The sequence below is a fragment of the Hyaena hyaena genome, unplaced genomic scaffold (genome assembly GCF_003009895.1).
Source record: "Hyaena hyaena isolate Hyena2069 unplaced genomic scaffold, ASM300989v1 scaffold_682, whole genome shotgun sequence".
Lineage (NCBI taxonomy): Eukaryota > Metazoa > Chordata > Mammalia > Carnivora > Hyaenidae > Hyaena > Hyaena hyaena.
In genome coordinates, this window is record NW_024081315.1 from 835,118 (window position 1) to 863,114 (window position 27,997).

Below are 27,997 nucleotides of genomic sequence, written 5' to 3' on the forward strand. Positions count from 1 at the left end.
CGTGATCCCGTGTGTTCCCTCCCTGCACCCGTTCTGAGGGGTAGGCAGACAGAGACTGTGCTATCCTCACATTGGATAATCTCAGAGGGATTGAGTGCCCTGCCCAAGTCCTGTGTCAGGGAGTGTGGTGGCCAGGACTCAGAGCCACATTCGCGAACTCCAGGAGGGCAGGCAGGGATGACAGGCTTCAGGAGAGATGGAACATCAGTGATGGGATCACTTCTTCATGAGAAGGGATAGAGTAGCCTGGCGGATGAGAATGGAGCAGGCAAAAGAGGATGTACTTGGGGTTGCATTTTAAAATCCCTTTCACTCGTATTCTTTTTCCTTTTTAAATGGGGGTAAAATATACATGACATAAAATTTACCATTAGTGACACTCAAATGTTGTGTAAACATCACCACAATCGAGTTCTAGAACATTCTCATCATCCCAAAGGGAAACCCCATGCCCATTATCTGCACCTAGTCCCAAGGACACAGCTGGTGCCAGACAGAGTCAGCATTTGACACATGTAACATGTGCCTGAACAATTAGACCACCCTATTCTGCCAATAAGAAGGGTGGTTTAAAAAAAAGAAGAAGAAGAAGAAGATGAAAGCGTTAATTTGAATATGGAAACTTTTTAGGGTAATATTTAATTTTTCCAGTAACAAACATTTTAAATCACCTACTATATATATTAATACATTAACTTAAAAATACAGCTTTTCCCCAACTCCCTTTGTTATGAAATATCCAACACGTCACTCACATCTTTGACATCAGTGTCTTTCTCACTACTGGGACCATTTTTTAATGTTTATTTATTTATTTTGAGAGAGAGAGAGAAATAGAGAGAGAGAGAGAGAGAGAAATAGAGAGAGAGAGAGAGAGAGAGAGAACTGCAAACAGGCTCCACACTGTCAGCTTGGAGATTGACTGGAGGCTTGATATCACAAAACTTGAGATCATGACCTGAGCTGAAATCAAGAGTCAGACGCTTAACCAACTGAGCCACTCAGGCGCCCCTAATTGTAGAATATTTTGATCATCCCAAAAAGAAACCCTGTACCATTAGCAGTCACTCCCTCTTCTCCCTTCCCCTCCAGCCCCCCACCAAAACAGTTAATCTGCTCTCCATCTCCACAGATTTACCCATTCTGGATATTTCATATACATAGGATCATATAATGTGTAGTTTTGTGTGCCTGGCATCTTTCACTTCCCATGTTTTCAAGATCCATCTATGCTGTAGCAGGTCAACACATCCTTCCATGGTACAAACATTCCACCTCTTATGTATTTCTTCATCACCTCATTGATATTTGGGTGCTTTCATATTTTGACTATTGTGAATAGCACCCAAGTTCTTCCATTGACCGCCTTGTGCGATTATCCCCATTTTACAGATGCAACACAGAGGCCATAACAATGGGGAGTCCAGTCTTATCTTGCACCCTCCTCTGTCCAGTGGGTCAGGGTTTATCTTAGGCTAGAATAGCTGGTTGATGGCCAGAGAGAGAAGAATGTGTTAGATCCTCAGTTAAGCCAGGGAGAGCCCAAGCGCCCTCTACTCCTGGGAAGCCTGTTTGCTCACGTTTTGCAGCTCTGTGAAGTGTGAGGAATCAAGGCACACCTATGTCGAGGACAGAGGACCCTAAACCCCTTCCCCTGGCTTGCTCAGGTTCTACAGTGAGAAGGGTTGTGTGGTGTCCAAAAAAGTTCTACCACACCAGCAACTGGAGGCTGTACAACTGGGGAAGCAGGTCTGAGCCTCAGCCCACAGCAAAGCCCTGGCCTGCCCTCCTTCTGATGTCCAGAGGAAGCCCAACTCTGTCCTCTGAAGCCATGGGCCCTTCCGTCTCTGCAGTCCTGTCCATGATGAAGCTCGGTCTGTGGTGTCTCCTTCTGATGCCAGCAGGTGAGTGGGGGTAATCACGAGGACATCATGTCGCACCTGTAGGCTTCCATGTTGCATGGAGGAGACTCCTGCAGGTGGGCTCACAGCAGCTGCTAATGCTACAGAGCACTTGAGTAGCTCATTCCCACAGTGGGAAGGTGGCAGGGCACTCACAGCTTTCATGTTGGGAGCTGCTGTGTCACCTTGAATCTCCCGAAGGTCAGAGTTCTTCATCTGCGAACTGTCCTGGGCTGTTGTGAGGATCACATGAAATGCAAGCCTGCGACTAGCACGTGGGACACAGTAAGCACTCAGTACATGGCAACTATGGTTACTGATGTACTTTCCTGGATTTTAGCGCAAGAATCTTGGCTTGCTCAGGCACCAGAACCTTGAAGAGTGAAGCTGTTTGCAGACCATGGTGAAAACAAACACGAGAGATTCCATCCACAATTTTGGAACACTTTGCCTAGTTGATAAGAAGGAGCAAATGCCAGTGGCTTGAGCAAAAATGGAGGGCATGCCTGAAGTGACAGAGGATTTTGTGGTTAGTGTTAGTGGTTTGTTGACAGGTACATGGGAATGAAAGGATCTCTGAGATGTGTGAAGCCCTTCTCCCTGCAGCTTGCTCTGCACCAATTAGATATCTCCCCCATATTGCTGCACCTTGGGGCTCCTCAGGTCTAGGCTTCATCTTGTCTGCAGGTCTGACTTCTTCCCCATTCCTGTGCCTCTTCCTCCTTGTCCAGCACTTATTTCCATGCCTTCTTATCTAATAGTCACAGAGTAACTGACATTTCTTTAAGTTTATTTATTTATTTTGAGGAGGGGAGGCAGAGAAGGAGAGAGAGGGAGAGAGAGAATCCCAGGCAGGCTCCATGTTCTCAGTGCAGAGCCCAACGTGGGGCTCAATCCCCTAAACTTGAGTTGAAATTGAAAGTCAGAGGCTTAACCAGCTGAGCCACCCAGGCGCCCCTTTGAGCTGGTTGCTTTGTTAAACTTTACTTCACACTATTTTGTTTAATCCTTAACAATGTTTTGAGCCAGACTCTGGATAGAGTCCCTATTTTACAGATGAGGAAACAGAGGTTGAGTGGCTCTGATCTGATAGGAGAGGGACCCATGCACCCACCACCATGGACTCCTCGGGACTCCACTCTTCCTTCCTGTCCATAGGGTCAGCACAGCAAGCCTCTCATACCCAAGCTGAGGACCAACTCTTCAAACACCTCTTTAGGGGCTACAACCGCTGGGCACGGCCAGTGCCCAACACCTCGGATGTGGTGATCGTGCGCTTTGGGCTGTCCATTGCTCAGCTCATCGATGTGGTACGCCTGTCCCCTATTCTTCTCTCTCTTGGTATCAGCCCCCAGGCTACAGGTCCCCTTCCCAGGGGCCTTCATCTCTCCTTCCCACTCTCCCAGCCCCACGGCCTCTCCTGAGAGGACACTGATTGGCAGCAGTGGGTTTTCTAGGTGCCCTCCTTGTTCCACTCGACACAAAGTCCCAGAGGACCCAAGTGGCTGGTGTGATCCTGAAAAATCTGATAAGGGTGACAGCATCAGGAGGGGATGGCAAATTGTGTTGGGCTTGGGGTGTCACGTAAGAGATTCTTCTGGGGAGTAGGGAGCCTGCATCAGCCCATCCCACTCCACCCTGTTTTGGGGAGCTGGTTCCATTACTCTACTGTTCTTATTCTCTCTACCGGTCAGGATGAGAAGAATCAAATGATGACCACCAACGTCTGGCTAAAGCAGGTGAGATCCTCTCTCCTGGTTGGGGTGAGAATAGGGGAGGGAGCCCACTGACCCCAGGCCCACCCAGGACTCTCTCACTATCAGTGGGACTCTAATTCCTGTTTCACCCAAGAGTTACCACTTGAGACATTCCCAAAGCCATCCAATTGCAGACTGCTTCTCGTAGGGGCTGTGCTCCGAGATTTCAAGTCCAGTACCTGAGAATGTCACTTACAAGACCCTAGTCATCCCCATTCTGGGAGTCGGCATTTCCTACGTCCCCACTATTGTTTGCAGATTAGCTTATTGAGTTGTTGCTGAAAACCCAAAGGAGGTTTCATTCTGCCCATTTTACACCCGAGGAAAGCCTGAAGCTGAGTACAACTGCGCTAGAAAAGGGGAGGGGGCGGGTGTGCTCAAGTCTGAACTCCAGGCTCCTTCTGTGGGAGAATGCTGGGTGTTCCACATCTAGGCTGCCTAACAAACTACTGCACAGTTTAATGGTTCAATTAACACTTGTCATATCTCATAGTTTTATGGTCAGGAGTTTGGGTGATTTTTCTGCTTTGTATGGCTACTACTGGTGTTACTAGGTGCTGTTTAAGCTGTGGTCTGCTCTGGGGGGCGGGGGTGGCGTTTAAGATAGCATTACTCATGTCCTTTCCTTAGGAGGGGTGTCTGGAAGGCTCTGAAAAGTTCTGGAAGCTGTGCCCACTGGGCCCTTCTTCCTCTTCAGGCATAGTCAGGGTCTCTCCATGAGTTCTCTCCTGCAGAGGAGTCGAATGCCTCACCTGGTGGTTCAGATACCTCAGAGCAAGGGTCCGAAGAGATAGGAAATGAAGCTGCTGGCGTCTTGAGGTCTGGAAACTGGCCTGCATCAATCCTGGAATAGAATGTGTGGCCTTTTTTGATGTACCATCCTTGGGGGCAGAACTTGGGGGCACAGGCTTTATTGGAGCCTGAATATATTCCTTTCCTCTTCACCCCCTCATACTCTGCCTGGCCCTTCCCCAGGCCCTGAAGTAATTTTTTCTAACATTTATTTATTTCTGAAAGAGAGAGACAGACAAAACACAAGTGGGGGAGTGGGGGAGAGAGAGGGAGACACAGAATCTGAAGCAGGCTCCAGGCTTTGAGCTGTCAGCACGGAGCCCGACATGGGGCTCGAACCCATGAACTGTAAGATCATGACCTGAGCCGAAGTTAGACACTCAACCAATTGAACCACCCAGGCACCTCCTAGAACAGGTTCAGAGATACAAGTGGGAGCCCAGTCTAAGACCAATAGCCCTCCCCGAGGCCTGTCCCAGCCTTCCAGTCCTTTCCCTTCTGTGGGGTTAGGAGAGGTGCTTGGGGCACTCCCGAAGCCAGCTGCTGGGATGTCCCCAGGCTGCCTAGGTATGCCCCAGGCAGCTCCCTGGACGGTGCTGGTGACATGACACCATCCCCCTCTGCCCCCCACGGACAGGAGTGGAATGATTACAAGCTGCACTGGAACCCGGCCGACTTCGGCAACATCACATCCCTGCGTGTCCCTTCGGAGATGATCTGGATCCCCGACATTGTCCTCTACAACAAGTAGGAAGCCGGGGATCTTGGAGGCCCTGGGAGGGGCGGGGAAAGTGAGGCTTGGCCTGGTCGGACATGTGAGGTACCTGCATGTAACTCTGCTTCCTTGCTTTCCTCTCAGCTCCTGCTTTGCTCTCAACTCCATGCTTCTTCTTGGTTCCTGTATTTCTTTCCTTGTGTTCTCTCACTCAGATACCCAAACGTACTAAGTGTACATCTCACTCTAAATCAGTGCATGGTGCTGTGCTGGAGGGGTGGGGGGGCACGATTTGCCAACACTGGGCAGTATTTGCAAACTGTGGCTGGTACAGGCTCTGAAAACAATGGCTTGGTTTGCAGGATGGCCATACTGTTGGAACAGGTAAGCAGCATCCCTGGGGGAACACCATCAAGAGAGCAAACTTGGTATGGTATTTTAAAAAACTCATATTATTGATAGTTGCCTTGAATTCAAGACCAAAAAGGAGCTGTCTTTGAGCATAATGACAAGAAGATAAAGGCCAAGGGAAGTCTAAAGAGAGCCCCATTGAACACCAACAATGCAATTTTGTTTCAGTGTTTTAAATTTTTGTTAATTTCGAGAGAGAGAGAGAGTGGGGGAGGGGCAGAGAGAGAGAGAGAGAGAGAGAGAGAGAGAATCCCAAGCAGGTTCTGCATCTTCAGCACAGAGCTCGACTCAAACTCACAATGTGGAAATCATGACCTGAGCTGAAGTCAGACGCTCAACTGAGTCACCCAGGCACCCCCACAATTTTTTTTAAAGAAGATATAGAGATCTATACTTTCATCTGTGTGTTCACTGTCAGGTAATTCTTCATTAAGAAATCAAAACTTAATGGGGCGCCTGGGTGGCTTAGTCGGTTAAGCATCAGACTTTTGCTTAGGTCACGATCTCACGGTTCGTGGGTTCGGGCCCTGCGTCGGGCTCTGTGCTGACTGCCAGCTCAGAGCCTGGAGACTGTTTCAGAGTCTGTCACTCCCTCTCTCTCTGACCCTCCCCTGCTCACAACTGTCTCTCTCTCTCTCTCTCCTAGAAATAAATAAAACATTTAAAAAAAAAAAAGAAATCAAAACTTAAGGGACGTCTGAGTGGCTCCATCAGTTGAGTGTCTGACTTGGGCTCAGGTCATGATCTCACGATTCGTGGGCTCAAGCCCTGCATCAGAGTCTCTGCTGTCAGCACAGAGCCTGCTTCTGATCCTCTGTCTTCCTCTCTCTCTACCCTTCCCCCTTTCACACTCTCTTTTTCAAAATGAATAAACATTAAAAAAAAAAAAACTGTTCTAGGGGTGCCTGGGTGGCTCAGTTGGTTGAGTGTCCAACTTTGGCTCAGGTCATGATCTTACAGTTCGTGGGTTCGAGCCCCATGTCGGGCTCCATGCTGACAGCTCAGAACCTGGAGCCTGCTTCAGATTCTGTGTCTCCCTCTCTCTCCACCACTCCCCCACTTGTTTTGTCTCTCTCCTCTCTCTCTTTCAGAAATAAATAAATGTTAGAAAAAATTAAACAAAACTGTTCTATAGAAATCAAAACTTAAAAGATGTTTGGCATTATGCTTGTCTAACAGTGTTTTCTAAAGTGGGGCTCTAAGGGGCACTAGTTCTAATAGTTCTAGATATAGAAAGGTCTGAGAAGTAGTCCTGTTGTCAAATAATTTTGGAGAACATTGTACATCGTTAACTCTCCTGCCCTGGCCCCAGTCCTTTGGAAAATGTCAGGACAAGACAGCATATTAAATGTTGTTAGAAGTTGCTCAGCCAAGAATTTGACCTGAATTTGGAAAAGCTATTTTTAAGCAATAAAACAAAGGGAGACAGATCCACTTTTGGAGTCTTGGTGTCTTCAGATAGGTCAAAGGGGAATGACAATGATTCCTTTACACCACCCAGTCCTGGTGAGATCCAAAGCGCTGAATGTCTGTGAACACACATTCAGCACGGATTTCTGGAAGGTCTAATACCATGGGTGCCTAGTGTTTGCTGTCACTGGACTCACGGAACCCTTGTCTGTATCTTTGTGGGGCACATGTTGCCATCTAGTGGTAATTCTGTGTGGTGACAAAGATGCCTTTAAAAAAATTAAAGTTTGCCCTGATATTTGTTACTATCACAGTTCCTGTTTCCAATCCCACTTTCCATTCTCTGGTCTGGAATTTCTCCATGGGAAAGAAGGCTGTCTTCCCATGTATAATTCTTGTTCCCTTGCATCATAGGGAATTGCAAGGAGAAGGAAAGCTCCTTAAATGCTCGAGTATAGAACCCACTGTACCACCTCTCCTCTCCCCCTCCCCGGGGAATCAGGGACTCAAGCTGTCAGGAAGTCCCCAGTGAATGGTCATTTGTTCTTCCAGTGTTTCCAGAGCCTTTGTGAGTCCTTGGATGCCTAGCCCGATGACACCACAAGCATCATCTCCCACCACCCCTTCTTTACAAAAAATTGTTTTGTTTGTTTTTGAGAAAGAGTGAGGGAGAAAGAACAGGGGAGGAGCAGAGAGAGAGGGAGACATAGAATCCAAAGCAGGCTCCAGGATCTGAGCTGTCAGCACAGAGCCTGTTGTGGGACTCGAACCCATGAACCGTGAGATCATGACATGAGCCAAAGTCAGAAACTCAACCGACTGTGCCACCCAGGCACCCCTTCCACCAGCCCTTCTTATGCCCTGCCCCCCAAGCCTGAGTGCACACTGTGCATTCTGTCTTTCCCCTCCTCTTCATCATTCTCCACCAGGCTCCGCAGGTAGGCTTTCCACCCCATCTCTCTGTCAGTCCCACTGGAAGCTTTCAGGGTGACCCTGCTCACTCGGGGAGGTCTGCCCGTCCCCACCCCCACCCCCAAAGTGTCTTGGGGAGTACTTGGACTGTCCTTGAAGTGCTGTTGCCAAACTACCTCCCTTGTGGTGTAGGTGTGTAGGGCTGCATCTCATTTCCCCGAGGTTCCTTAAGGGCAGGCCTGCGTCTCACATTCCATCCCCCACAGCTCCTGTATGGGCCCTACTGGATGAGGTTCAGGCAGAAATGCACAGTAAATGGATGGAGTCAAGGAAGTATCTTTCCTCACCAGCAAAGGTGCTGGGTCTCTTCTAAGCAAGGAACTAAGGACCCCAGGTAGAGAAGATGAGATCCCAGATGAGGGCCCTGCTCACCATCTGCTGGGGGGGGAGGAAATATAAATAATCACCCTAAAATATTAAATGAATATTAACAGACAATGAGACTATATTCCCCATAGGTTTATAAACATGTAAAAAATTATATACATGATCTGTATGTCAATCAAACATATATGATATACATAACATCCAAATGTTAATGTAGTTATTTTTAACATTCTTTTTTTAAATGTTTATTTACTTATCTTGAGAAAGAGAGTGCGCACATGCATTTGTGTCTCCCACACTAGCAGGGGAAAGGTAAAGAGGGGAAAAGAGAGAGAGAGAGAGAGAGTCCCAAGAAGGCTCCATGAACCTTGAGATCTCACCCATGAACCGTGAGATCATGACCTGAGCCGAGATCAAGAGTGAGACTGAGCCACCAACTGAGCCACCCAGGTGCCCCTAAAATTCTTGGTATTTTCCTATATTCTTCAAAATTCCCACATTTGTAATTAAAAAGATAGTGTTTGAAAGACAACTCGGGTCGCTCTGAGTGTCTGTGTGCTGGGAGAGTCTCACACACATGAGTCCCCACAACTTGGCCAGGTTGGCTCTACTCTTGGGGTCCCTTGCTGTTGACTGTCTGGAGCAGCCTGGCTTGGGCAGGTGGGCTGTGCCGGGTCCTCCAACTTCTCTCCTGTCCCCAGTGCAGATGGGGAGTTTGCGGTGACCCACATGACCAAGGCCCACCTCTTCTCCACGGGCACCGTGCACTGGGTGCCCCCGGCCATCTACAAGAGCTCCTGCAGCATCGACGTCACCTTCTTCCCCTTCGACCAGCAGAACTGCAAGATGAAGTTCGGCTCCTGGACGTATGACAAGGCCAAGATCGACCTGGAGCAGATGGAGCAGACAGTGGACCTGAAGGACTACTGGGAGAGCGGCGAGTGGGCCATCATCAATGCCACGGGCACCTATAACTCCAAGAAGTATGACTGCTGTGCCGAGATTTACCCTGACGTCACCTACTACTTCGTCATCCGGCGCCTGCCCCTCTTCTACACCATCAACCTCATCATCCCCTGCCTGCTCATCTCCTGCCTCACCGTGCTCGTCTTCTATCTGCCCTCTGACTGTGGAGAGAAGATCACGCTCTGCATCTCCGTGCTGCTCTCGCTCACCGTCTTCCTCCTGCTCATCACAGACATCATCCCCTCCACCTCCCTGGTCATCCCGCTCATCGGCGAGTACCTGCTCTTTACCATGATCTTTGTCACACTCTCCATCGTCATCACAGTCTTTGTCCTAAATGTCCACCACCGCTCCCCCAGCACTCACACTATGCCCCACTGGGTACGGGTGGCCTTTCTGGGCTGTGTGCCCCGGTGGCTTCTGATGAAACGGCCTGTGCCTGCCTTGGAACCCCATGAGCTCCCAGTCCGGAAGCCCAGTTTCTCTCATTACTGGCTGGAGACCAACATGGATGCAGAGGAGAGAGAGGAGGCAGAGGAGGAGGAAGACAGATGGGGGTGGGCAGCTCATTCATCCCCCTCCATGGGTGTCCTCCATAGCCATGGTGGTCTACATCAAGGGGCCTCAGGGCCCAGTGTGGAGGTCCAGTTGAAGGAGGGTGGGCTTCTGCTGTCACCTCGTATACAGAAGGCACTTGAAGGTGTGCACTATATTGCTGACCACCTGCGATCTGAGGATGCTGACTCTTCGGTGAGTTGGGGCCGGGAGAGGGGCTCTTCCCCTCAGTGATTTTACCAGCCTGGTAGGGAACCATCTCATCTCAAGGTGTTAGTTTGGGTCACCTAGTCTCCTTCATGAGGACCCACTTCTCACAGTGTGGCCCTTGGGAGTCTGGACTAGACTGATAAACAGCTTCTAGCTAGAAACTCTTAAGACACTAATTGGCAGGTGGCAGAACAGCAACCAAGAATGTTCCAGCTAAGATTCACTGGGGGACATCAGGCAAGAAAGGGAGGGACCTCAGATGCTGAAATTCCCTGTGCCATTCTCAGGCCAACCTTTGTCACCATTACCCTATAGTTGGTGAGGGAAGGGGGCAGAGGGAGGCTAAGGGACTATCATCAGGAGATGATAAATCATGCTGCTGCTTGGTCAGCCTTCTTCCTTTGTCCATCAGGGTTTCCTCCTCATTCTCTTTGTTTGTGGGCTCTGGGCATTTTGTGGAACTCATCATTTACCTACAAACCCTGAGGAACCTGGGTCATACTAGGTGGGTTCCCCTCCCTGGCCCCTTCCGTACCCAACATTATTAGGTCAGCTGGCCACTGATCAGAATCGCAGACTTCTTATCAATTTAGGGAAGGATGAAAGCCCAAGAAGTTATTAGTGGGTGGCTTTGTTGAGTAGATAAGAAAAATTAATGATCATCTATCTAATCTGGGAGCAGGTAGAAATCCAGAACAGCTTGCTTGGTTTGTGAGCCCAAATTCCACGAAGCCCCACCCCCCCATGCCCTACCCCTCTTTTCTGGGCTACACTTACCCTTGCTTACCTCCTCCTCTACATCTCCTACAGTGGGTGGGGCAATTGGGTGGGAGGCAATGTTGGGGCAACAAAGTCTTCACCATTTTGTAGCTGCTGAAGGTTGACTTTAAATCACAGCAGGCCCCCTGAGAAGGCCGATGCCCCTTGGTGCTTCTAGAACCTCTAGCCTCCCTTAACTGGAACTTAAGAGTCTACAGGAAGGCCCTGGGTGAGGTCATAATGGCAAGATAGGATGAGGATCACTAGCAGAGGCTTGAGTCTTCAGACAACCTTAGCTTCCCAGTGGTCTCAGTGGGGCCACTGTTGCCCCTAGTGTCATCGCTACAGGGCTGTGAATGGGTGGGACAATTCCCTCTCCCAAGGCCTGGCCTCTGTCACAGTGAGTCCTTTTCTGCCTGCAGGTGAAGGAAGACTGGAAGTATGTGGCCATGGTCATTGATAGGATATTCCTCTGGTTGTTTATCATCGTCTGCTTCCTGGGGACCACTGGACTCTTTCTTCCTCCATTACTGGCTGGAATGATCTAATTTACTGTTCCTTGCTTTGGCCCGAAGGGGGCACTGCTTGACCATCTTTAATCGCTGTCCCCTCTAGAGAACACCTTTGGAGTCAACACCATCTGCCTGCACGTGCCTCTCTGTGGAGTTCCTACACTGGCCTACACTAGGAAATAAGGAACTTGCTTTGAAGAGGGTTACAGCATGGTGGTGATGGTATGAAGCCAGATAAGATTCTCCTGCAGGAGTCACAAAGACACTGAGTACCAGGAGGACCAAGCAATGACCTGAGGGGGAGAGGCACAGACCTCAAAGGATGGGTACATGGGGAAGAAGGGAGAGGGGGGATGGAAGGGGATGGAAGGGCTGTGAACGTGTTGGATTCGAGGTTGGAAAGGCAGGTTAGGGTGTCTTTGAGCCATGGAGAAAAAGAAGTTCAGAGTCTTTCCTGCAGGTCTAACAGTAGCATGGTAAAGGAGAGAAAGGGGGAAGGCGGGCCACCAGTGGAGGTACAGGATAGACCCTCTGGGTGGTGGAGGGATTGTGGTTGGATGCAGGTAGCTGGGCCATCGCACTTTCCTGGAAGCTTATTTGAACCCCTGGCTTCTCCTCACCTTTAGCCACACCCCCTGCTACAAATACCAGCTGGCCCCAGGACAGTGCCAGCTGGCCCCAGGACATTTGGCAGCACTGAGAGTCCCTGTCTGTGGGGGTGCCATCTGGCTTTGAATGCATGTTGACAAACCAGGAAGCTATCCTGAGCCATTCTTGACTCAACTCAAGCTCGCAGCTTGCTCTTCCCACCCCTCTACAGGGCACCTGGTGCTCGGTACTTGAGATCTTTGCTCACAGTGACTGACAGGAATGAGCTGGATAACTTTGCACCTCGAGACTGCTGTGTAGAAGCAGAAGCTGCAGGTCTGCTTCCCTTTCACAGCCTGGCCTCCTGGTCCTTCCTGAAGCCCTGCAGTGGCTTCTAAGCAGCTCTGTATACCCACGGAACACCTACACCTTGGAATCTGGCTATCCTCAGCCCTCAGCCACATGCTGGAATGTGGAGGAGCTCCTGCCCCAAGATCAGGCCTCACCCCTGCCTGTCCAGCCCCTGGGTGGCAGAACCTCAGCAGCTGACAGATGCAGACACCGGGATCCCCAAAAATCATGGGGACCCCAGAGAGGAAGCTGAGCAGGGCGAACATCCAGCTCCCCCTTGGCCTCTGGGGTACCCTCTTTCCAACCCCCAACTCACCTCTCCCTGACAGACACAGAGGAAACCTGCAACACCTCAGCCCAGCCTCCCACTCCTCAGTTCTTCCCAAGACTTGGTGACCCTTCTGGTTTCTGGCTCCTCTTAGCAGCCTCCCAGCCTCCCTTCTCCTCCCTCCTGGCTCTCCCAGACCTGATCTCCTGTGCAGTGATGTCCCCTCATGCTAGTCCATCTCCCATCCCATGTGAGTAAAGAGATGAAATAAGGCTGAGGCCGCTGCTCTTTCAGCTGTGGGACCACCTCCTCAGCATCCGCAGGACCACTCAAGCACTGCTGGGGCCCCAGTTGTTTGCACCAGCCGGGAGACTGCTACTGGTGGTCCTCATGTGGCCCTGGAGGGGCTGCCCTGGGTCCCCACTGGAAAGTCACTCTCCGGTCAGGAGCAGGGGTGGAGGGGCTGGAGCACGCACCTGACTCCAGGCCCTGCCGTCACCATGCACCCCTCCATGCTCCAACCTGATATCGGCTTTGGAGCTGCGCCCAACAGAGCACAAACGATTTCCTCCAGGGCTGTGGCCCGAGGCCAATGTGCCCCTCCCTACAAAGAGCAGGTCAAGCAAACAAAACAATCAAACCACAAAGCAAATGGTACAATTTTAATTCATCCACAAGTCAAATAGAAAGAAGGTAAAAGAGTATCCTGCACAAACACAAGGGAGGAGTGGGGAAAGGAGGGGGGGGGAAGAAAAGGAGCAGTAAGAAAAGGGGGAGAGAAGGAAGGGGCAGAGTCAGGGAAGAGAGAGAAAGGGCACAGGGAAGAGAGCAGATTGTGGTCCAAGTCCTGTGTTGGCCTCATCTCTCCCCTTCTCCCCAACGCTTGGTGTGTTACCAACACGGCGTCTTTGTGCCCAGACTCCTAATAGCTTGTGCCTGGACTGTGTCCCAGGCCCCCCTCAGGGGGGCACATGGCTGTCAGTCCAGACCACACTCACATTAAATAAACTCCAATATACACTGTACAAGGGAGCCAGGCCCGTCCCTCATCTCGCCAGCCGCCCACCTCCAAAGGAAGACCTCTTCCCAAGTCACTCGGCATCAGGGGACCTCCTTGGGCAGAAAAAGAAGGAATAGCTTGGTTCCACTGGGCCCACCATGTCCATGCATAAAGCCATCGTAGCCGCTAGGGGCGCCAGTGTGCCTCCCCCACCCCCAGTGGGGCAGGTGGGTGTGAGAAGGGAGTGACTAGCACCCGCAGCGCTCCCTCTGAGCCCTCTTTGTCACCCCCTGGCATCTAGAGCCCTGAGTCCCCTGTGTCCAGCTGCAGCCTAAGCAGCACAGTCTGGGAGTTGGGGTGGGGAGAGGGGGTCGTGCAAAGTGGCAAGGGGAGGGCTCCCCTCAGCCTTCCCCCTGAGAAGACCCACGTGACCGAAGGCAAGGCAAGGGCCAGGGGGAGGGGAGGTACACTACAGGCAGGGGCAGAAGATGCAGGCAGGTGGTGCCCACCCTCCATCACTCTGCAGGCGGGTGGGCCAGATTGGCCAGAACCTTGGCCTGGTCTACGGCATCAAGCAGGTTCTTGGCGTCCACGGCCAGGGTGTGGGAGGCTGTGAGCATCTGCCGCTTGCACTCCTCACTCAGGGAAGTCACAGCGTTTTGCTGGGCCAGGCGCATCTTATTGATGAGCTCTGCCAGGTCCTTGTTGAGCAGCTTCTGGGTCCCCTCAATCTGTAAGAAAAATGCACAGAGAGGCTGGGGGCCTGAGGGCTGCAAAGGTTAAGCCTGGAGAAGGGGGAAGCCATACGCATATCCCCTCTGGTGTTGGCAGTCAGAAGTTCTCTGGGAGGCAGGTCTGACCCAGGCATGGGCTGAATCTAAGGTTGGCATGGACAGATATTACAGATGCCCCAGTCCCCAGCCCACATCGTGCTAGCTCTGTATGATGCATCCCTGCAGATCCTCCCTTCACTGCAGCATCCTCCATGCTGGCCCAAGATTAGAGGGAATGGTCAAGGGACAAGTGCCCTTAGTCATTTGTTAGCTGTCTACCATCAAACCAAGAGACCAGGGATCATGATATGAACTGCAGGGTTTTGTTTACCACCATAGCCCCAGAGCCTAGCACACTACTGAGCACTACTTTGCACTCAAGAGGTATTTACCAAGTGAAATGAACAAACTGAGCCATCATAGGGAGGGTAAGGAGCTCTCCCATCACAAGGGACAGCTCCAGCTGGGCTCCTCTATGGGCTGCTGCCGCCACCCAGAGGGAGGCCGGGAAATGACCCAACTGTTCTGCGCTGTCTTGTCTTGAACAGTCACAGGTAGTGGGGACTGTGCTGCTGACCAGTGGGAGATGGTGAATCAAACTACAGCCTGGCAGGGGGCGTGGGGTTCTCCTGAGCTCTGTGGCTGGCTTCCAGACAGATAACCAACACATGTTGAGAGGTGCTATTGTTAGGCATTTCGCCATGTTCTGAATTTCCTATGGTTGTGGCCATAACCCATGACAAATGGGGTGGCTTAAAACAATACAGATTAGTCTCTTATACTTGTGGACGTCAGAAGGCTGGAGGGCCCCATGGGGCCAAAGTCAAGGGGACAGCTGGGCTATGCCCCTTCTACAGGCTCTAGGGGAGAATCTGTTCCCTGTCTTTTTCAGCTTCTAAAGACTGCTTCCTTCCTTGGCTTGTGGATCTTTCCAGCAATTATTCCAATCTACGCTTCTGTCATCCCAGCTCCTTCTCTGACTCTTGTAGACGTCTGCTTCTGCCAACCCTCTTATAAGGACCTGCACTGCACCTACTTGGATAATGCAGCATAATATCTCCATCTCAAGACCTTTAACTTTTTTTTAAAAAGTTTTTTTTAATGTTTTTCTTTATTTATTTTTGAAAGTGAGAGGGCGAGGGAGGGGCAGAGAGAGAAGGGGACACAGAATCCCAAGCAGGCTCCGTGCTGTCAGCACAGAGCCCAATACAGGGCTCAAACCCATGAACTGTGAGATCATGACCTGAGCTGAAATCAAGAGTCAGACGTTTAACCAACTGAGCCTCCCAGGCACCCCTTTATATCCTTAACTTATTCACACCTACAAAATCCCTTTTGCCAGGTAAGGTAGCATAGTTACAGTTCTGAGGATTAGGCTGTGGACACCTTTAGAGAGCTATTATTCTGGCCACCCCAGGCACAGTCTAGAGAACCAAGATTTTCATTTTGGTTTTCAGTAATTGTTTCTCACTTTTAAAAAACAAAGGAAATTATTTAAATGACCAACCAAAGAAACCATAACTATTTTGCTATTTTGATGATATGTTCACTTTAGCATTATATGGTGGGTGATTAAAAGATCACCAGAATGAAAAAGGGGAAGGAAAATGGGGAAGGGAATTTTGCATACCCTCGTGCAAAATTACCACAACTCTCTAAGACTTAAACTAGGAGACCCCCCTAGGAGCCTGGTTGGGTCCCTGGGTGTGAACTCAGCCCCCTAATGGTCCTGCTCAGATCTGTTGTCAGAACCACATGCCATGTGCGGAAGGCCCTGCAGATGGAAATGAGGCAGCCTGCAGCCCACATGGTCCTTCTGAGTCTCCTGTGTGAAGCACAGCTGAGGATACGGTCTGGGATGAGGACACTCACCTCTGTACGGGAGGATGGTGGCAAGGAGGGCAGGAGATCATCCACACTCCCAATAAGCTTCCGCAGGGTCAGGCCCACGTTCTGCGAGAGAGGGGGGTAGGGTGACCGTCACCTCTTGCTCATTGAGAAAGCTGTGTTTCCCTGGGGAAGAGCCCTCCTGGGCTGGTACCTGCCCTCCACGTCTACCTGGCATCTGACCACCTTGTGCTAAAGGGAGTCTTTCAGGGAGAGTCACCTACTCCATACCACCACCCTTACCCCCAGGGCCAGAACAAGCAGCCTCCATCTGCCATGTACACGGCTCTCACCTTCACCACCACCACATAGCCCTCAGGAGGCAGCTGACAGAGCTCGTTCTTGAGATCCAGCACAGCCCGCACTAGTTCCATGACATTGAGGTACACCAGGTCGTCGGTCCTGTCCAGGTTGGCTGTGGGCTGGATGGACTGGAGAGGCAAAGCAAGTGGCCAGAGGGGAGGGTCATGAGTCTGGAGGACACTGCTATTCTTTCTTGGGCAGACACTATTGCTGCCAACATAGCCACCAGCCCAATTTGAAAAGATTCTTTGACATAATAATGCCCTGTCCTGGGGATGCATCCCCTTCCTTCTGCTCTCAGTGATTCTCAGATCAGAGTCTGCCAGGGAGTCTTAAAAGAATACCGCTGGCTGGTCTCACACTGGACCAACTAAACCATCACCTGGATTTGGGACCAGGTGGTTCTCAATCTTGGATGATTCTAATGGACAGCCAAGGCTCACAGCGACTGTTTTAGAGTAAGGAACACTAGCACCTGTTTCAAGCTACAGTAAGAACAATGTGGGTGCGGGAAGCCAAGGGGGCAGCTTGGGGGAGGAAGGGGGCCCACACTTCCTGCTCCTAGGGGCGGGCCAGTGAGCTTTCCTGCACATCAGGGAGGGAGCACAGGAGACAAGGAAACTAGGCTTCCCCTTGTTTTTTCATGAGTTAGCTGTGTGCCCTTAGACAAGATACTTCTTTGCTCTGGGCCTCAGCTACATGAGGATGCAGGGCTCTATTGTTCCTGAAGTCTTCATAGTCTATGGCCTTGCATCTTGTGGAGGTCTGATTCAAACTCATTATCAGCTTCGGCAGAGCCAACACGTACCTGTGCACCCAGCCGTGGTGGCTTCTGTGGGGGGCCCGTGAACTCCGCTGCAAGGGGGAGGGAAAGTGAGTGTAAGGGAAGGTCTCAGCACTCTGGCCCTTCCCTTCGTACATGCTGACAACTAAGCCAACCTCCTCTCCTCTGCTATGAGGAAACAGCCCGAAGATGTTCCCAGGAAGGTGGCTGGGAAAATAAGCTCTGGTCCCCCTGGTCCTCCCATAGTCAAACACCACAGTCCATTTTATAGAAAGAAAAAGCCAAAGTTGCAGTGGAGATGGAGTCATTGCACAGACATCCCAGCTCCCACTGGACACATACTGGCCCCTAAGGAACAGCACACACTCTGGCCTTGACGGTCACAGGGAAGAAACCCCACTCTGTGAAGTACAGCGGCTGTGAAGCCCCTGACCTAGTGCCAGAGCAGCTGCTGGGATAGATTTGTGAGGATTCCCTAATGGCTTGCTTTGAGCATTTGGGGTTCAAGGAAGTGAAATGGCAGAAGAACCACACAATGCACTCTGCACTTTGAAAAGCAAAGACATCATTCTACTATCCCTTCTGCCACCAAGAGCTGCAGGGCCAGGGGCAGCTCACTTGCATGCCATGGGCCTTAGTTTTTATCTGTTAAATAGGAGGGTTAGCTCAGAAGGGACCCTGGGGCCAGACGGCCTGGGCTTAAATCTGAGGTCTGCTCATTACTAGCTGTGTGGCTTTGGATAAGTTAGTTGACCTTTCTATGCTTCAGTTTCTTGTCCTTTGTAAAATGAGTGTAATGATTATTTCTAAATGTTTATTTATTTATGTTTTTTGAGAGTGAGAGAGAGCGTGAGTGGGGGAGGGGCAGAGAAAGAGAGAGGGAGAGAATCCCAAGCAGGCTCTGCGCTGCCTGAGCAGAGCCTGATGTGGGGCTCCATCTCACAAACTGCAAGATCATGACCTGAGCTGTTCTTGAGAGTTGGATGCTTGGGGTACCTGGGTGGCTCAGCTGGTTAAGCGTCCAACTCTTGGTCTGAGCTCTGGTCAGGATCTCACACTGTATGAGTTTGAGCCCCATGTCAGGCTCTGTGCTTCTTGGGATTCTCTCTCCCTTTCTCTGTCCCTCCCCTGCTTTCTCTCTCTCTCTCTCTCAAAATAAATAAATAAATAAATAAATAAATAAATAAATAAATATTAAAAAGTCAGCCACTTAAGCAACTGAGCCAGCCCAGCACACCCACATAACGATTAGTCATGCCTATCTGATAGAGTTGCTGTGAGGTTAGAGCTAACATTTGCAAGCAACATGGGCCTGTGCTTGGCTAGTGTTAAGTTTCCTGTGACTGTTGTCATTGTCACTGGTTGCTATCATTGTCATCATCACCATCACCATGATCATCTGCATCACCCTCCTTAGGACAAGGATGATGAGCCTGGCTCACTGCTGAGTGTTCCTGACCAACCCCGCCCCCTTCAGCAGCAGAAAGTCCTGTTGGCTTAGCTACCCCTGCCCTCTCTCTTCCATCCCTGAGGCCCTCTCTCTCTCTTGAAACCTAGGAGCCTAGAGAAGATAGGCATCATCTGGGAGAGGCAGGTGGAGCTACTTTACTATCCTTCACAGACAAGCCTCCAGCAGAGGGAGGGGGAGATAGGAAGAAAGGCTGACACATCCAGATAAATGCAGAAGGAGATACACTGAAATGAGGGCTGAGGACCCTGGCCACAGAGGGAGATGAAAACAGGCTTGAGCAGGGAGAGAGTGGGGGCAGTAGATGGAGCAGAGACAAAATATCAAATCCCAGACGGGCCCACTCTGCACACTCTGAACTGAAACAGGCAGCGTTTTTTTAAAATGGTAAGCAGCCTTTGCTGCTGTCTGCAGTGGGCCACACTGCAGTGGGAAATGCAGGCTCCACACAGGATGCCAAGCAGGAGTTCCTGCCATAAGGAAGGGTGAGGATACTTACTGTAGCCGGCCTCCTTCTCTGGGGTCTGGAAGGGAGAAGAGAGAATGTGTCACCATTGCGGCCCTGGGGACACCCCATCCCCCCACCTTGACCTGTTCCCCACCCCCTCAGCTGTGCACTGGGAAGTCAAAGCTGCAGGAGGACACCAGGGAGCTCTTGTTTCAGAGGCTGAGGGGCCCTATGGCAGAGGAAGAATGCACTGTGGGTGTAGATCAAAGGGGAGCTCAAGAATGGAGGTTCGTGGAGATCCAAGTAATGGAAGAAGTCGGACTCCCAAGATGAGAGGCAAAAAGGGAAGGGCAGGCAGGGGGCGCAGGGCTGTGGTCCCGCTGTCTCCAGTGCCTTCCCAGGCCTTCACTGTAAGGCAGAGACCTCTCCCGGTGACTTACCAGTGGGGACTTATCGTTCATGTACACCATGGGGTCCTGCAGAGGAGGAAACCAAAACAAACAGCTTAGGATTCTACAACTCACCATCCCAAGGATGCATGGAGAGCATTCACTCTCATCGTTCAGGGAGACAAGAAGACACAGATGGACACGGTGGTGTGGACATGGCTCCCATCCAAGCACCTTTATCAAAACGTGCTCAGCAGCACTGTGGGAACAGGGGTCCCTCCCACCCACAGCTCAGTGGCTTCTCACCAAGGATTTCTCCTCCTGCCTCAGCCACTGGTAATCTTCCACCATCTGCTTCTTCTGCTTGTCCAGGATCTGCCTCATCTTGAGCCTCTCGGCCTCCCATAGCTGCTGCGCCTCTTCTCGGCTGCTGGGTCGGATGAAGTCCTCCTCCTGAGAGGTCAGCGGGGAGAAAGGAGAGGACCCAGTGAGTCGCATGCCCAGACCCAGGAAGGGCAACCCTCGGAAGAGCCTGTGGGAACCACAAAGCCTTGGCCTTGCCAGCTGCTTTCTCGCTGGAAAGTTCTTACATCCGCAGCCATAATATGCACACAGTTATTGGATCTGTCAACCTCGAGCAATGCCCCTGTGGCAATGTAACATCAAACCCGAGAGCACAGCACTGAACGTGCATTGTAGTTAAACAATTACTCGATCTGCTAATACAATTTTATTTTCAAACTACTCCCCTAATATTATTGTCTCAGCTGGCATTTGTCATGGTTGCTGTCACTTACGAAATTAAAAAATGTAAAGCCAGCCTTCCGGAAAGGCTTGGGTGCTTATCGTCACCCAAACACTGTGGCAGTGGGTGGGTCTGGAAGCTCTGGGACCCTGTGCTGTGGCTACAAAGCTGTCTACACAGGGTACAGGCTGAGGGAAGGGGCAGCGGCATGTGCCTCTGTGACTGCGCCTTTTTATGAAAACATACCCTTTATAATTTTTTATTTTTTAAGCATTTATTTATTTACTTATTTATTTATTTTGAGAGAGAAGGAGAGACAGAGTTGGGGGGCAGAGAGAGAATGAGAGAGAGAGGGAGAGAGAGAGAATCCCAAACAGGCTCCAAGCTATCAGTGCAGAGCCCTACTCAGAGAAGCTTGATCTCATGAACTGTGAGATCATGACCTGAGTCAAAATCAAGAGTTGGACGCTCAACTGACTGAGCTGCCCAGGTGCCCCAAAAATGTACTCTATTTTTAAGCTAGTAGCTTGAATTATTTAACCAAATGTATGAGCTAAAAAAAAGTGGAGGACAAAATTTAAAGAAATATGGATCTATAGATATGTAATAAATGCTTCCTTTCCCTAGCTTCATTAATTGAATCCTCATTTCAACTCATTTAAAGGGCTTTGGAACAATAGTTTTACCTGATATTTCTTAAACAGAAGGTAGTACAGGGGCACCTTGGTGGCTCAGTCAGTTAAGCGACTCTTGGTTTTGGCTCAGGTCATGATCTCAAGGTTTCTGATTGTCTCTCTCCCTCTTTCCCTTGAGATTATCTCTCCCTCTCTCTGCCCTCTCTCTGCTAATGCTGTCTTGGTCTAAAAATAAATAAATAAACTTAAGAAAAGCCATTTTAAACAGGAGGTGTTACATGTTTTCTTAGTACTTCTTTTCCCTCAATCTTCCCCAGAGTTCATTTACATCATTATCTGCTCAGTTCCTTCAAACTTTTTATTTTTTCTGCTGTACATGATCACCTTGGCCTTCTGGACTCATGAGTGCTATATGTCATTTTTTCAATTGCATAAAGCCCAAGGAGTCCTTTGTCAGGGGCAGGACCTTTCTATGGCATTCAGACCAGCAGCCTCTTCAGATCATTGCTTTTAAAGTGGCCATTTTATATACAAGTCACTTGCATAAATTGCTAAAAATTATTCTCTATCTACTTTAGTAAGCCATAATCTCTGCCAAGCCTCTAAAAAAGATTTTCCTAACCAAACCCTCTAAAATGACTGAATATAACAACACAGTTTCAAATGATTTGTTTCCTAGTGCTCACTGAGCTTCAATCACAGCTCTCAATTTCTAACAAGACTTCTCCACCCTCACCCCCACCCTGCTGCAAGTTGCAATTCTTGCTGAAATAGTCTTTGTTTGTTAATCTATTCAACAACTACTTATTAGGCAACACTATGTGGCAGACATAGAGCTGAGTGCGGGAGGGCAGTGATAGTAAAATATGTAATGTCCCTGTTCTCATAGGGTGAAGTAAGCATTAGTTAGACGGGATTTTCTCAATCTCAATACCATTAACATTTAGGGCCATATAATTTTTTTTTAATTTTAGCGGGAGGAGGAGGAGAGGCAGAGAGAAAGAGAGAGAGAGAAAGGAGAGAGAGAAAGAGAGGTAGGGGACAAGGTCTTGGATGGTAGAGGGAGAGAGAGAAATAGAGGAGCAGAGTGGGGGAAGGTAGAGGGGCAGAGGGAGAGAGAATCTTAAGAAGGCTTCATCCTCAGAACAGAGCCTGATGTGAAGCTTGATCCCATGATCCTGGGATCATGACCTGAGCCAAAATCAAGAGTTGGATACTTAACTGACTGAGCCATCTAGGTACCTCAAGATAATTCTTTATTGAGAGAGATTTCCTGTAAACTGTAGGATACTCAGCAGCAGTTCCACATACTAGATACCTTAAGCATCTTCCCAGTTGTAATAAAAATGTCTCCAGACATCTCCAATGTCCCCTCTGAGGCAAGATCACCTCACCTGAAGGCTATTGATTTATACCTTATTTTAGGAAGACAAGTTTTAGGACATAAGAGCATTTTATAATCATAGAATTGATAAAATAAGTAAGATTTATTTCAGAGGCTGATGCTCAAAAATGAGTGTATTTGAAGGCTATAAATACCTGCTGTTAAATGTCAATATCTACAAACAGAATGGTATGACTGCCCCAGGCTATTGGCAAATAGTAACACAGGAACTAAGTGTAAAATATTTTGAATATTAAGCTAGGAATCTTAAGGTAAGACTAGGCCAGACTGAGAGAGACTAAATATTGGTAGAAGAAATTAGTAGTCAAGAAAGGACTGTATAGTTTTGTAAGCATTAAAAGAAAGTTCCTCGGGCGCCTGGGTGGCTCAGTTGGTTAAGCGGCCGACTTCGGCTCAGGTCATGATCTCATGGTTCGTGGGTTCAAGTGCCGCATTGGGCTCTGTGCTGACAGCTAGCTCAGAGCCTGGAGCCTGCTTCAGATTCTGTGTCTCCCTCTCTCTCTGACTCTCCCCTGTTCATGCTGTCTCTCTCTCAGAAATAAATAAAACATTAAAAAAAAAAAAGTTCCCAGCACTCAAATAGCTAGGATGCCCCAAGCCTGATCACCATCTCATCAAATATTTTAACACATATTGGAAATGTTTTTCCTATGTCTTATAATTTCATAATAAAACTCAAGGTGAACATTAGATTTTTAAAAATTAACCACTTTACAGCTTACTTGTCTGCACAGTACCGCTGATATTCTTATCAGGCAATAGATACTTACATTGCTGGTCACTTTTAAAAGGAATCAGGTTCTGGTGGTACCTTAAAGTGACTCTCACAAGCTGTGAGTCCTTCCATATTTTGGCTACCCACCCCCCATATTGCCAGTCTTATTTCCATATCCAAATTCATCCTCTTATGTTCTAGCCAAATGCTCCTGCACTTGCCCTGTGACTTCCCATAACTCAGTCTTGGCTCTTACTGATTGATTCCTCTTTCATCCCCCATATCCCAGTTTCATCCTGTCCAAATCTTCCTCATCCTTCAAGGTCCAGCTGAAAAAAAAGAAGCTGGAAGCTGTTCTTCTCTTCGAACTCCTACTGCAGCTTTGCATTACCTCTGTGTGCTATTCCCAACTTTATAGCTGCATTACATACAGGTAAGTGTGCATGCACCTCCCCTATTCCTTCTGGCCACCTTTAAGCTCACTGAAGGCAGAGGCCTTCATTCTTCCTTCAGCACCTAGGACAGTGCCTGGCTAACTGGTCCCGCACAAGGTAGTTTATTGAATTATTATTAATTTAAACCTCAATTATGAGGACTTCAGTGCCATCCTGACTCTGGTGTGGAATCCCAGATTCCAAGAGTAAGGCAATAGAGCCAGTCAGGAGAAAAATTGTTTTTGTGGGAAAACCATCTCTGATTGTTGTTAAATGCTTTCAAATGCTTTACAGGAAGCCTGTTACACCTTTCCAGCATTTTACCTGAAAAAGGTTTTCTCAATATTTTTGATGTATACCATAAAATTGATTTTTATTTTTTACTTTTTTTGTGTACTTAAAGAAATGTTCATTATATTCTCTTAGGCAGACTCCGTGTGGCAAATACATCCAAATCCCTGACACAAAGGTCTTTTTTTTCCCCCTGCTGCGTAGTCTGTCTTTATGAAACTGAAAAAACTCCTTATGGTGAAGCAGGGATTAGACAAAGGCAGTGCCACTTCAGAAATGTGCAAGATAGTTTTTTCTAAAAGGACACATTTTAAAGGAAAATTCACTAAAACTCAATTATGAAGAGAGTCAAGGACAGGAAGGTGTAGGAACTGAGTGTTCTAAATTATAGGACATGCTTAAAAATTTAGTTTTATTATTGTTAAGTATATGTTAAGATATAAATTGGTTAAATTAATGTAAAAGAGGAGAATGAGCTCGGTCAGGGGAAAATTTAGTCCACAATAGATCTTGCTTCCTAGAATTCTAAGTTATCTTATGCATTTAAAAATTTTGCTAAATTGAGAATAATAGTACAGAACATATTAATGTACTTTCCTGTATTTTTCAAATATATTATAAAAGGGTGAAAGATTTATTCTATGTGAAGAGAAGCCAGAGCTCAAATCTATTGTAATAAACATGTAGTTTTTCCAAAAACTTTTATTTTCTTTTTAAATTTTTAACCATGAAACACTCTTGAATGCTGAGAACAAACTGAGGACTGATGGGGGTGGGGGGAGGAGAAGGGGGGTGATGGGCATGGAGGAGGGCACTTGTGGGGATGAGCACCGGGAAACCAACTTGACAATAAACTATTAAAAATTTTTTTAAATATTTTATTTATTTCTGAGCAAGAGAGAGACAGTGTGAGCAGGGGAGGGTCAGAGAGAGAGGGAGACATAGACCCAAAGCAGCTCCAGGCTCTGAGCTAGCCATAAGCTCAGAGTCTGATGAGGGGCTCAAACCCACGAACTGTGTGATCATGACCTAAGCCAAAGTCAGTTGCTTAACAAACTGAGCCACCCAGGTGCCCCTCCAAAAAACTTTTAGAGTCAAGTATACTGAGCCTGAGTTATCACACTTGTATACAGAGTAGAACTAAAGTAATGCATTTGGTTTGTTTTGTCACATATCAAGGTTCAGTTTAGTAAAGTATATCAAATATTCATGCCAGCTGATCACAGTTCCACTGAAGAAGATAGGTGGTGAGAAGTGGCAAGTAGGCATCTCTTTTATACACAAAGCTGTTTTATTCTTTTCTTTCCTTTTTTTTTTTTTTTTTTTTTTTAGTAAGACTTGACAATCAGAAGCTAGTCCACAAGACCTCATTGGCAGTTATAACAAAGATGTGACTAGACGTCTCCCAAAGCCCAGGCGCCAGTGGGAACGGACCAAAGAGTTTCAGGGAAACTCCAGTATATTCCCCAGTCAGACCTAGCTCCAGGCTCGCTTCCCGGACATCCCGAGTTTCTGTCCCCACACAGGCACGCGCGGTGCCCTGCCGTGTCCCCAGTCCCCCAGCGCACCTCACACAGCGCGAGTGCGGAAGACTGCTGCGTATTTTATGACCCCGGAAACATTTGAGCATTGTATTTCTCGCATCCCTTCTCGTGAGCGCTAGACTTTGTTGTTGTTGTTGTTGTTATTTTTTCTATTTTAGTCAGATTTTGTTTTGAAACTTTGCTTTCGTATGAACACTCAGCAGAAAAGTACTTACTCCTTGCCAGTTATCTATTAACAAGAACGAAAAGAAAAAAAATGCCCCTTTGATTTGTAGTTTTAAAGATTAACCCTCCCAAGTTCTCTTCATAACTGCCTTGACTTTTGGGTTGTTCTGTTCTGTTAATTTTCTTTTGCTTTTTTGTGTTTTTTGTTTGTTTTTACTTTTGCATTTAAGACCATTAAATTTGATTTTGTTTTGCTCGAAAAAAAAAAAAAAAAAAAAACAAAGATGTGACTAGAAAGGTGCCTTAGCCCCACACTAACCCGCAAACCCCTTCTTACACAACAGCAACTCTTACAAAAGCAGCAGGAGTAGAGCCACAAGGAAGCCTTTCCATTGACTAAGGAGAGATTTAGCAACCGAAGCAATCACGCAGGAAGGGCAGAACTGGGTAGAGCCTCCTGGATCTTTTATTCTCTGGCACCATCAGGATTGGTTGTCAGCTGCCCACAAATCTCCACACTATCCCCAGGGCTCAGGAAAGGGGAGATTTGACACCAATTGCCATAGCACCAGAGTATGGACAAGGGCATGTCCAGGTCCAGCTGTTGTCCTTAGGAGCAAAGCTGGGTTTGCCCCCAGCTTCTGGTTTGTTTGCAAAAGAGAGAGCAACAAAGAGCCCCTTGGTGGGTTGACTGGTGCATTATAGCATGGAGGGCACCTCCTGACCCTGAGGATGTGGAGTTTCCGGTGGCCTAGATACCTCCCTCTAGCAGCTTCCTCAGTTCGGGTTAGGACCCAGCATGCAGAGCCCTCTTACCCGCATACTGTGGCGCTTGAAGACATTGTGCCGATGGAGAGGTGGGGTGTGCAGCGAGTTTACAGGAGATGGATACTCCATAGGGCTGGTGAGCGTAGGTGAGCTGGCACACAGACCCTCAGGGACCTATTCAGGAGAAGCAAAGAAGCACCAGGCACAGGGACAAGGCAAGAAGGTGGACAATTAGCTGCTACAAACACGAGCACAGAGAAACATTAATGGACACCATTAGCGAAATAGGACTTGCTCTTCAGGAGCTAAAAAAGAATATGGTGTGAGCTTTTCATTGGTCTTGTTTGGGAGACATGGCAGGGCAACACATATGGCTCTTGCCTAGGAGTCTGCACCACCACTGTGGCCTCTCTTTCATCTAGCATCCAAACACCATGATGCTCTGCATACTTTGGGGTCCACCTATGTAACTGACCTACTGAGTCCATGTCTCTGGCTTTAGGACTCTTCAGAAAAGAGTTCTGTTTCATAGTCACATTGCAAACTGAGAGATATGATTAGTCCACAGAAATGTGTGTGTGCGCACGCACATGTGTGTGTTTATTATTTTAAACATCACACAAAAAGGTATGATGATTTTTAGGAATATTGCTTCTGTCTTCTGTATCAAGATTTTTTCTTTACAGGACAAAGATTTATCCATTAGTTTTTGGTTAGTCCTTTTTTGGTACTGGAGCATTTCCTTGAGAAATATAGGACCATAGGACAGCACATTTCTATAAGGAGTATCAGGTAAACAGATATTGTTTCTATTGGTTGAGATGCTCCATTGTTGAGCAGTGACTCTGAGCTGAGGAATGTAAGAGAAGAAAAGAGATGGGCCTTGGCTCCCTAAAACCGAGGTGCTGGACCGAGACATGAGACAGACATTCTCAGACAAGGACCAACAGCTTGGGAAGATCCCATGGTTGGTAATGATGGAGGTATGAGGAAAGCTCAGATGGATACAGTTATGGCCACCTGGGTTCTGCTCACACCCTCTGAGGGGAGACCCAGGGAGCAACTCCATTCCCTGGAGGAATATCAACTCTCCCCAACTGCCTGAAATTCCTTCTCAGAAAGCTCTCTTCAGGGTAGAGGGCCAGAGAGGCCTTGGGCATAGAGAGGTAGCTGGAGGCAGGCACACAGAGCAGCAAACACTATAGACATATGGACTGGACTTAAGGACAGTCTTAGCTGAGGATAGCCTGGTAGAATTGCATTTTGATCACTGCGCTCTGAAGTTCAAATTCTCTTGTGGGTACCAAAAAAGTCAGTGAAGGCCATTTCCATATACCAAGCAGATAATTATTACTCCTCAAAGAGACAAGAATGGAATTTCAGGAAGGCTCAAGATAAGTAATGGCCCCAAACTTTCCCAGCCCTCTGGTTATATGTTTACCTGGAACTGCAGCTTGGGAGCCAGAAGGTTGGTTTGTGGAGGGGGTCTATACTTGGGTCGGCTGGGCTGGAGAGAAATCATAAAGATGAGTCAGTCCATGCCTTTCTCCTTGAGTGAGCATGCTCACCAAGGGAAATATTAGGTTGGACACATTTCAGGCTTATTCAGAATGAAGGAGACATGAGGGGCAAAGTTATCATTAAAACCAGTTGCATTCACTTATTGAGCACCCATTATATGCTGAATGATAAGAAGGTACAAAGAAACCAGTCTTCCTGTCCTCCTGGGGGCTATCACTAATTGAAATG

At 48.4% G+C, this 27,997-nt stretch overlaps 2 protein-coding genes and 1 long non-coding RNA gene across 4 annotated transcripts in view; 1 reads left to right on the plus strand and 2 right to left on the minus strand.

Moving 5' to 3' along the window:
• The first annotated feature begins 1,795 nt into the window (after nt 1-1,795).
• Nucleotides 1,796-11,323, plus strand: CHRNA2 (cholinergic receptor nicotinic alpha 2 subunit). The gene is made up of 6 exons (XM_039217357.1): nt 1,796-1,904; nt 3,060-3,211; nt 3,596-3,640; nt 5,088-5,197; nt 8,987-10,001; nt 11,198-11,323. Exons 1-6 carry the CDS (start codon nt 1,796-1,798, stop codon nt 11,321-11,323), a joined length of 1,557 nt encoding a protein of 518 aa, XP_039073288.1.
• On the minus strand, nt 4,129-8,328 carry LOC120220291. Its single transcript, XR_005525530.1, has 2 exons — nt 8,246-8,328; nt 4,129-4,502 (listed from the first exon to the last, which is right to left on the minus strand). It is a non-coding gene; the product is annotated as an uncharacterized LOC120220291 (long non-coding RNA).
• A 1,813-nt stretch (nt 11,324-13,136) lies between the features above and the next one.
• PTK2B (protein tyrosine kinase 2 beta) overlaps nt 13,137-27,997 on the minus strand; it is a 131,660-nt gene continuing 116,799 nt past the window's right edge. The window contains exons 23-31 of one of the 2 annotated variants that reach the window (XM_039217355.1): nt 27,690-27,755; nt 26,297-26,422; nt 19,853-19,999; nt 19,598-19,633; nt 19,209-19,233; nt 17,266-17,312; nt 16,448-16,585; nt 16,140-16,220; nt 13,137-14,225 (exon numbers count right to left, since the gene is read on the minus strand). In XM_039217355.1, coding sequence (XP_039073286.1) covers nt 14,010-14,225; nt 16,140-16,220; nt 16,448-16,585; nt 17,266-17,312; nt 19,209-19,233; nt 19,598-19,633; nt 19,853-19,999; nt 26,297-26,422; nt 27,690-27,755 — 882 coding nt within the window. In that variant the 3' untranslated portion in view covers nt 13,137-14,009. The remainder of the gene's footprint in view (nt 14,226-16,139; nt 16,221-16,447; nt 16,586-17,265; nt 17,313-19,208; nt 19,234-19,597; nt 19,634-19,852; nt 20,000-26,296; nt 26,423-27,689; nt 27,756-27,997) is intronic. The other variant, XM_039217356.1, reaches the window with a different exon arrangement.

Excerpts from the sequence above, each read along its gene's own strand:
- CHRNA2 (XM_039217357.1), top strand. The coding sequence starts at position 1,796 with ATGTCCAGAGGAAGCCCAACTCTGTCCTCTGAAGCCATGGGCCCTTCC. Across the intron at positions 1,905-3,059 it reads TCTCCTTCTGATGCCAGCAG|GGTCAGCACAGCAAGCCTCT; the intron begins GTGAGTGGGGGT and ends TCCTGTCCATAG. Across the intron at positions 3,641-5,087 it reads CCAACGTCTGGCTAAAGCAG|GAGTGGAATGATTACAAGCT; the intron begins GTGAGATCCTCT and ends CCCCACGGACAG.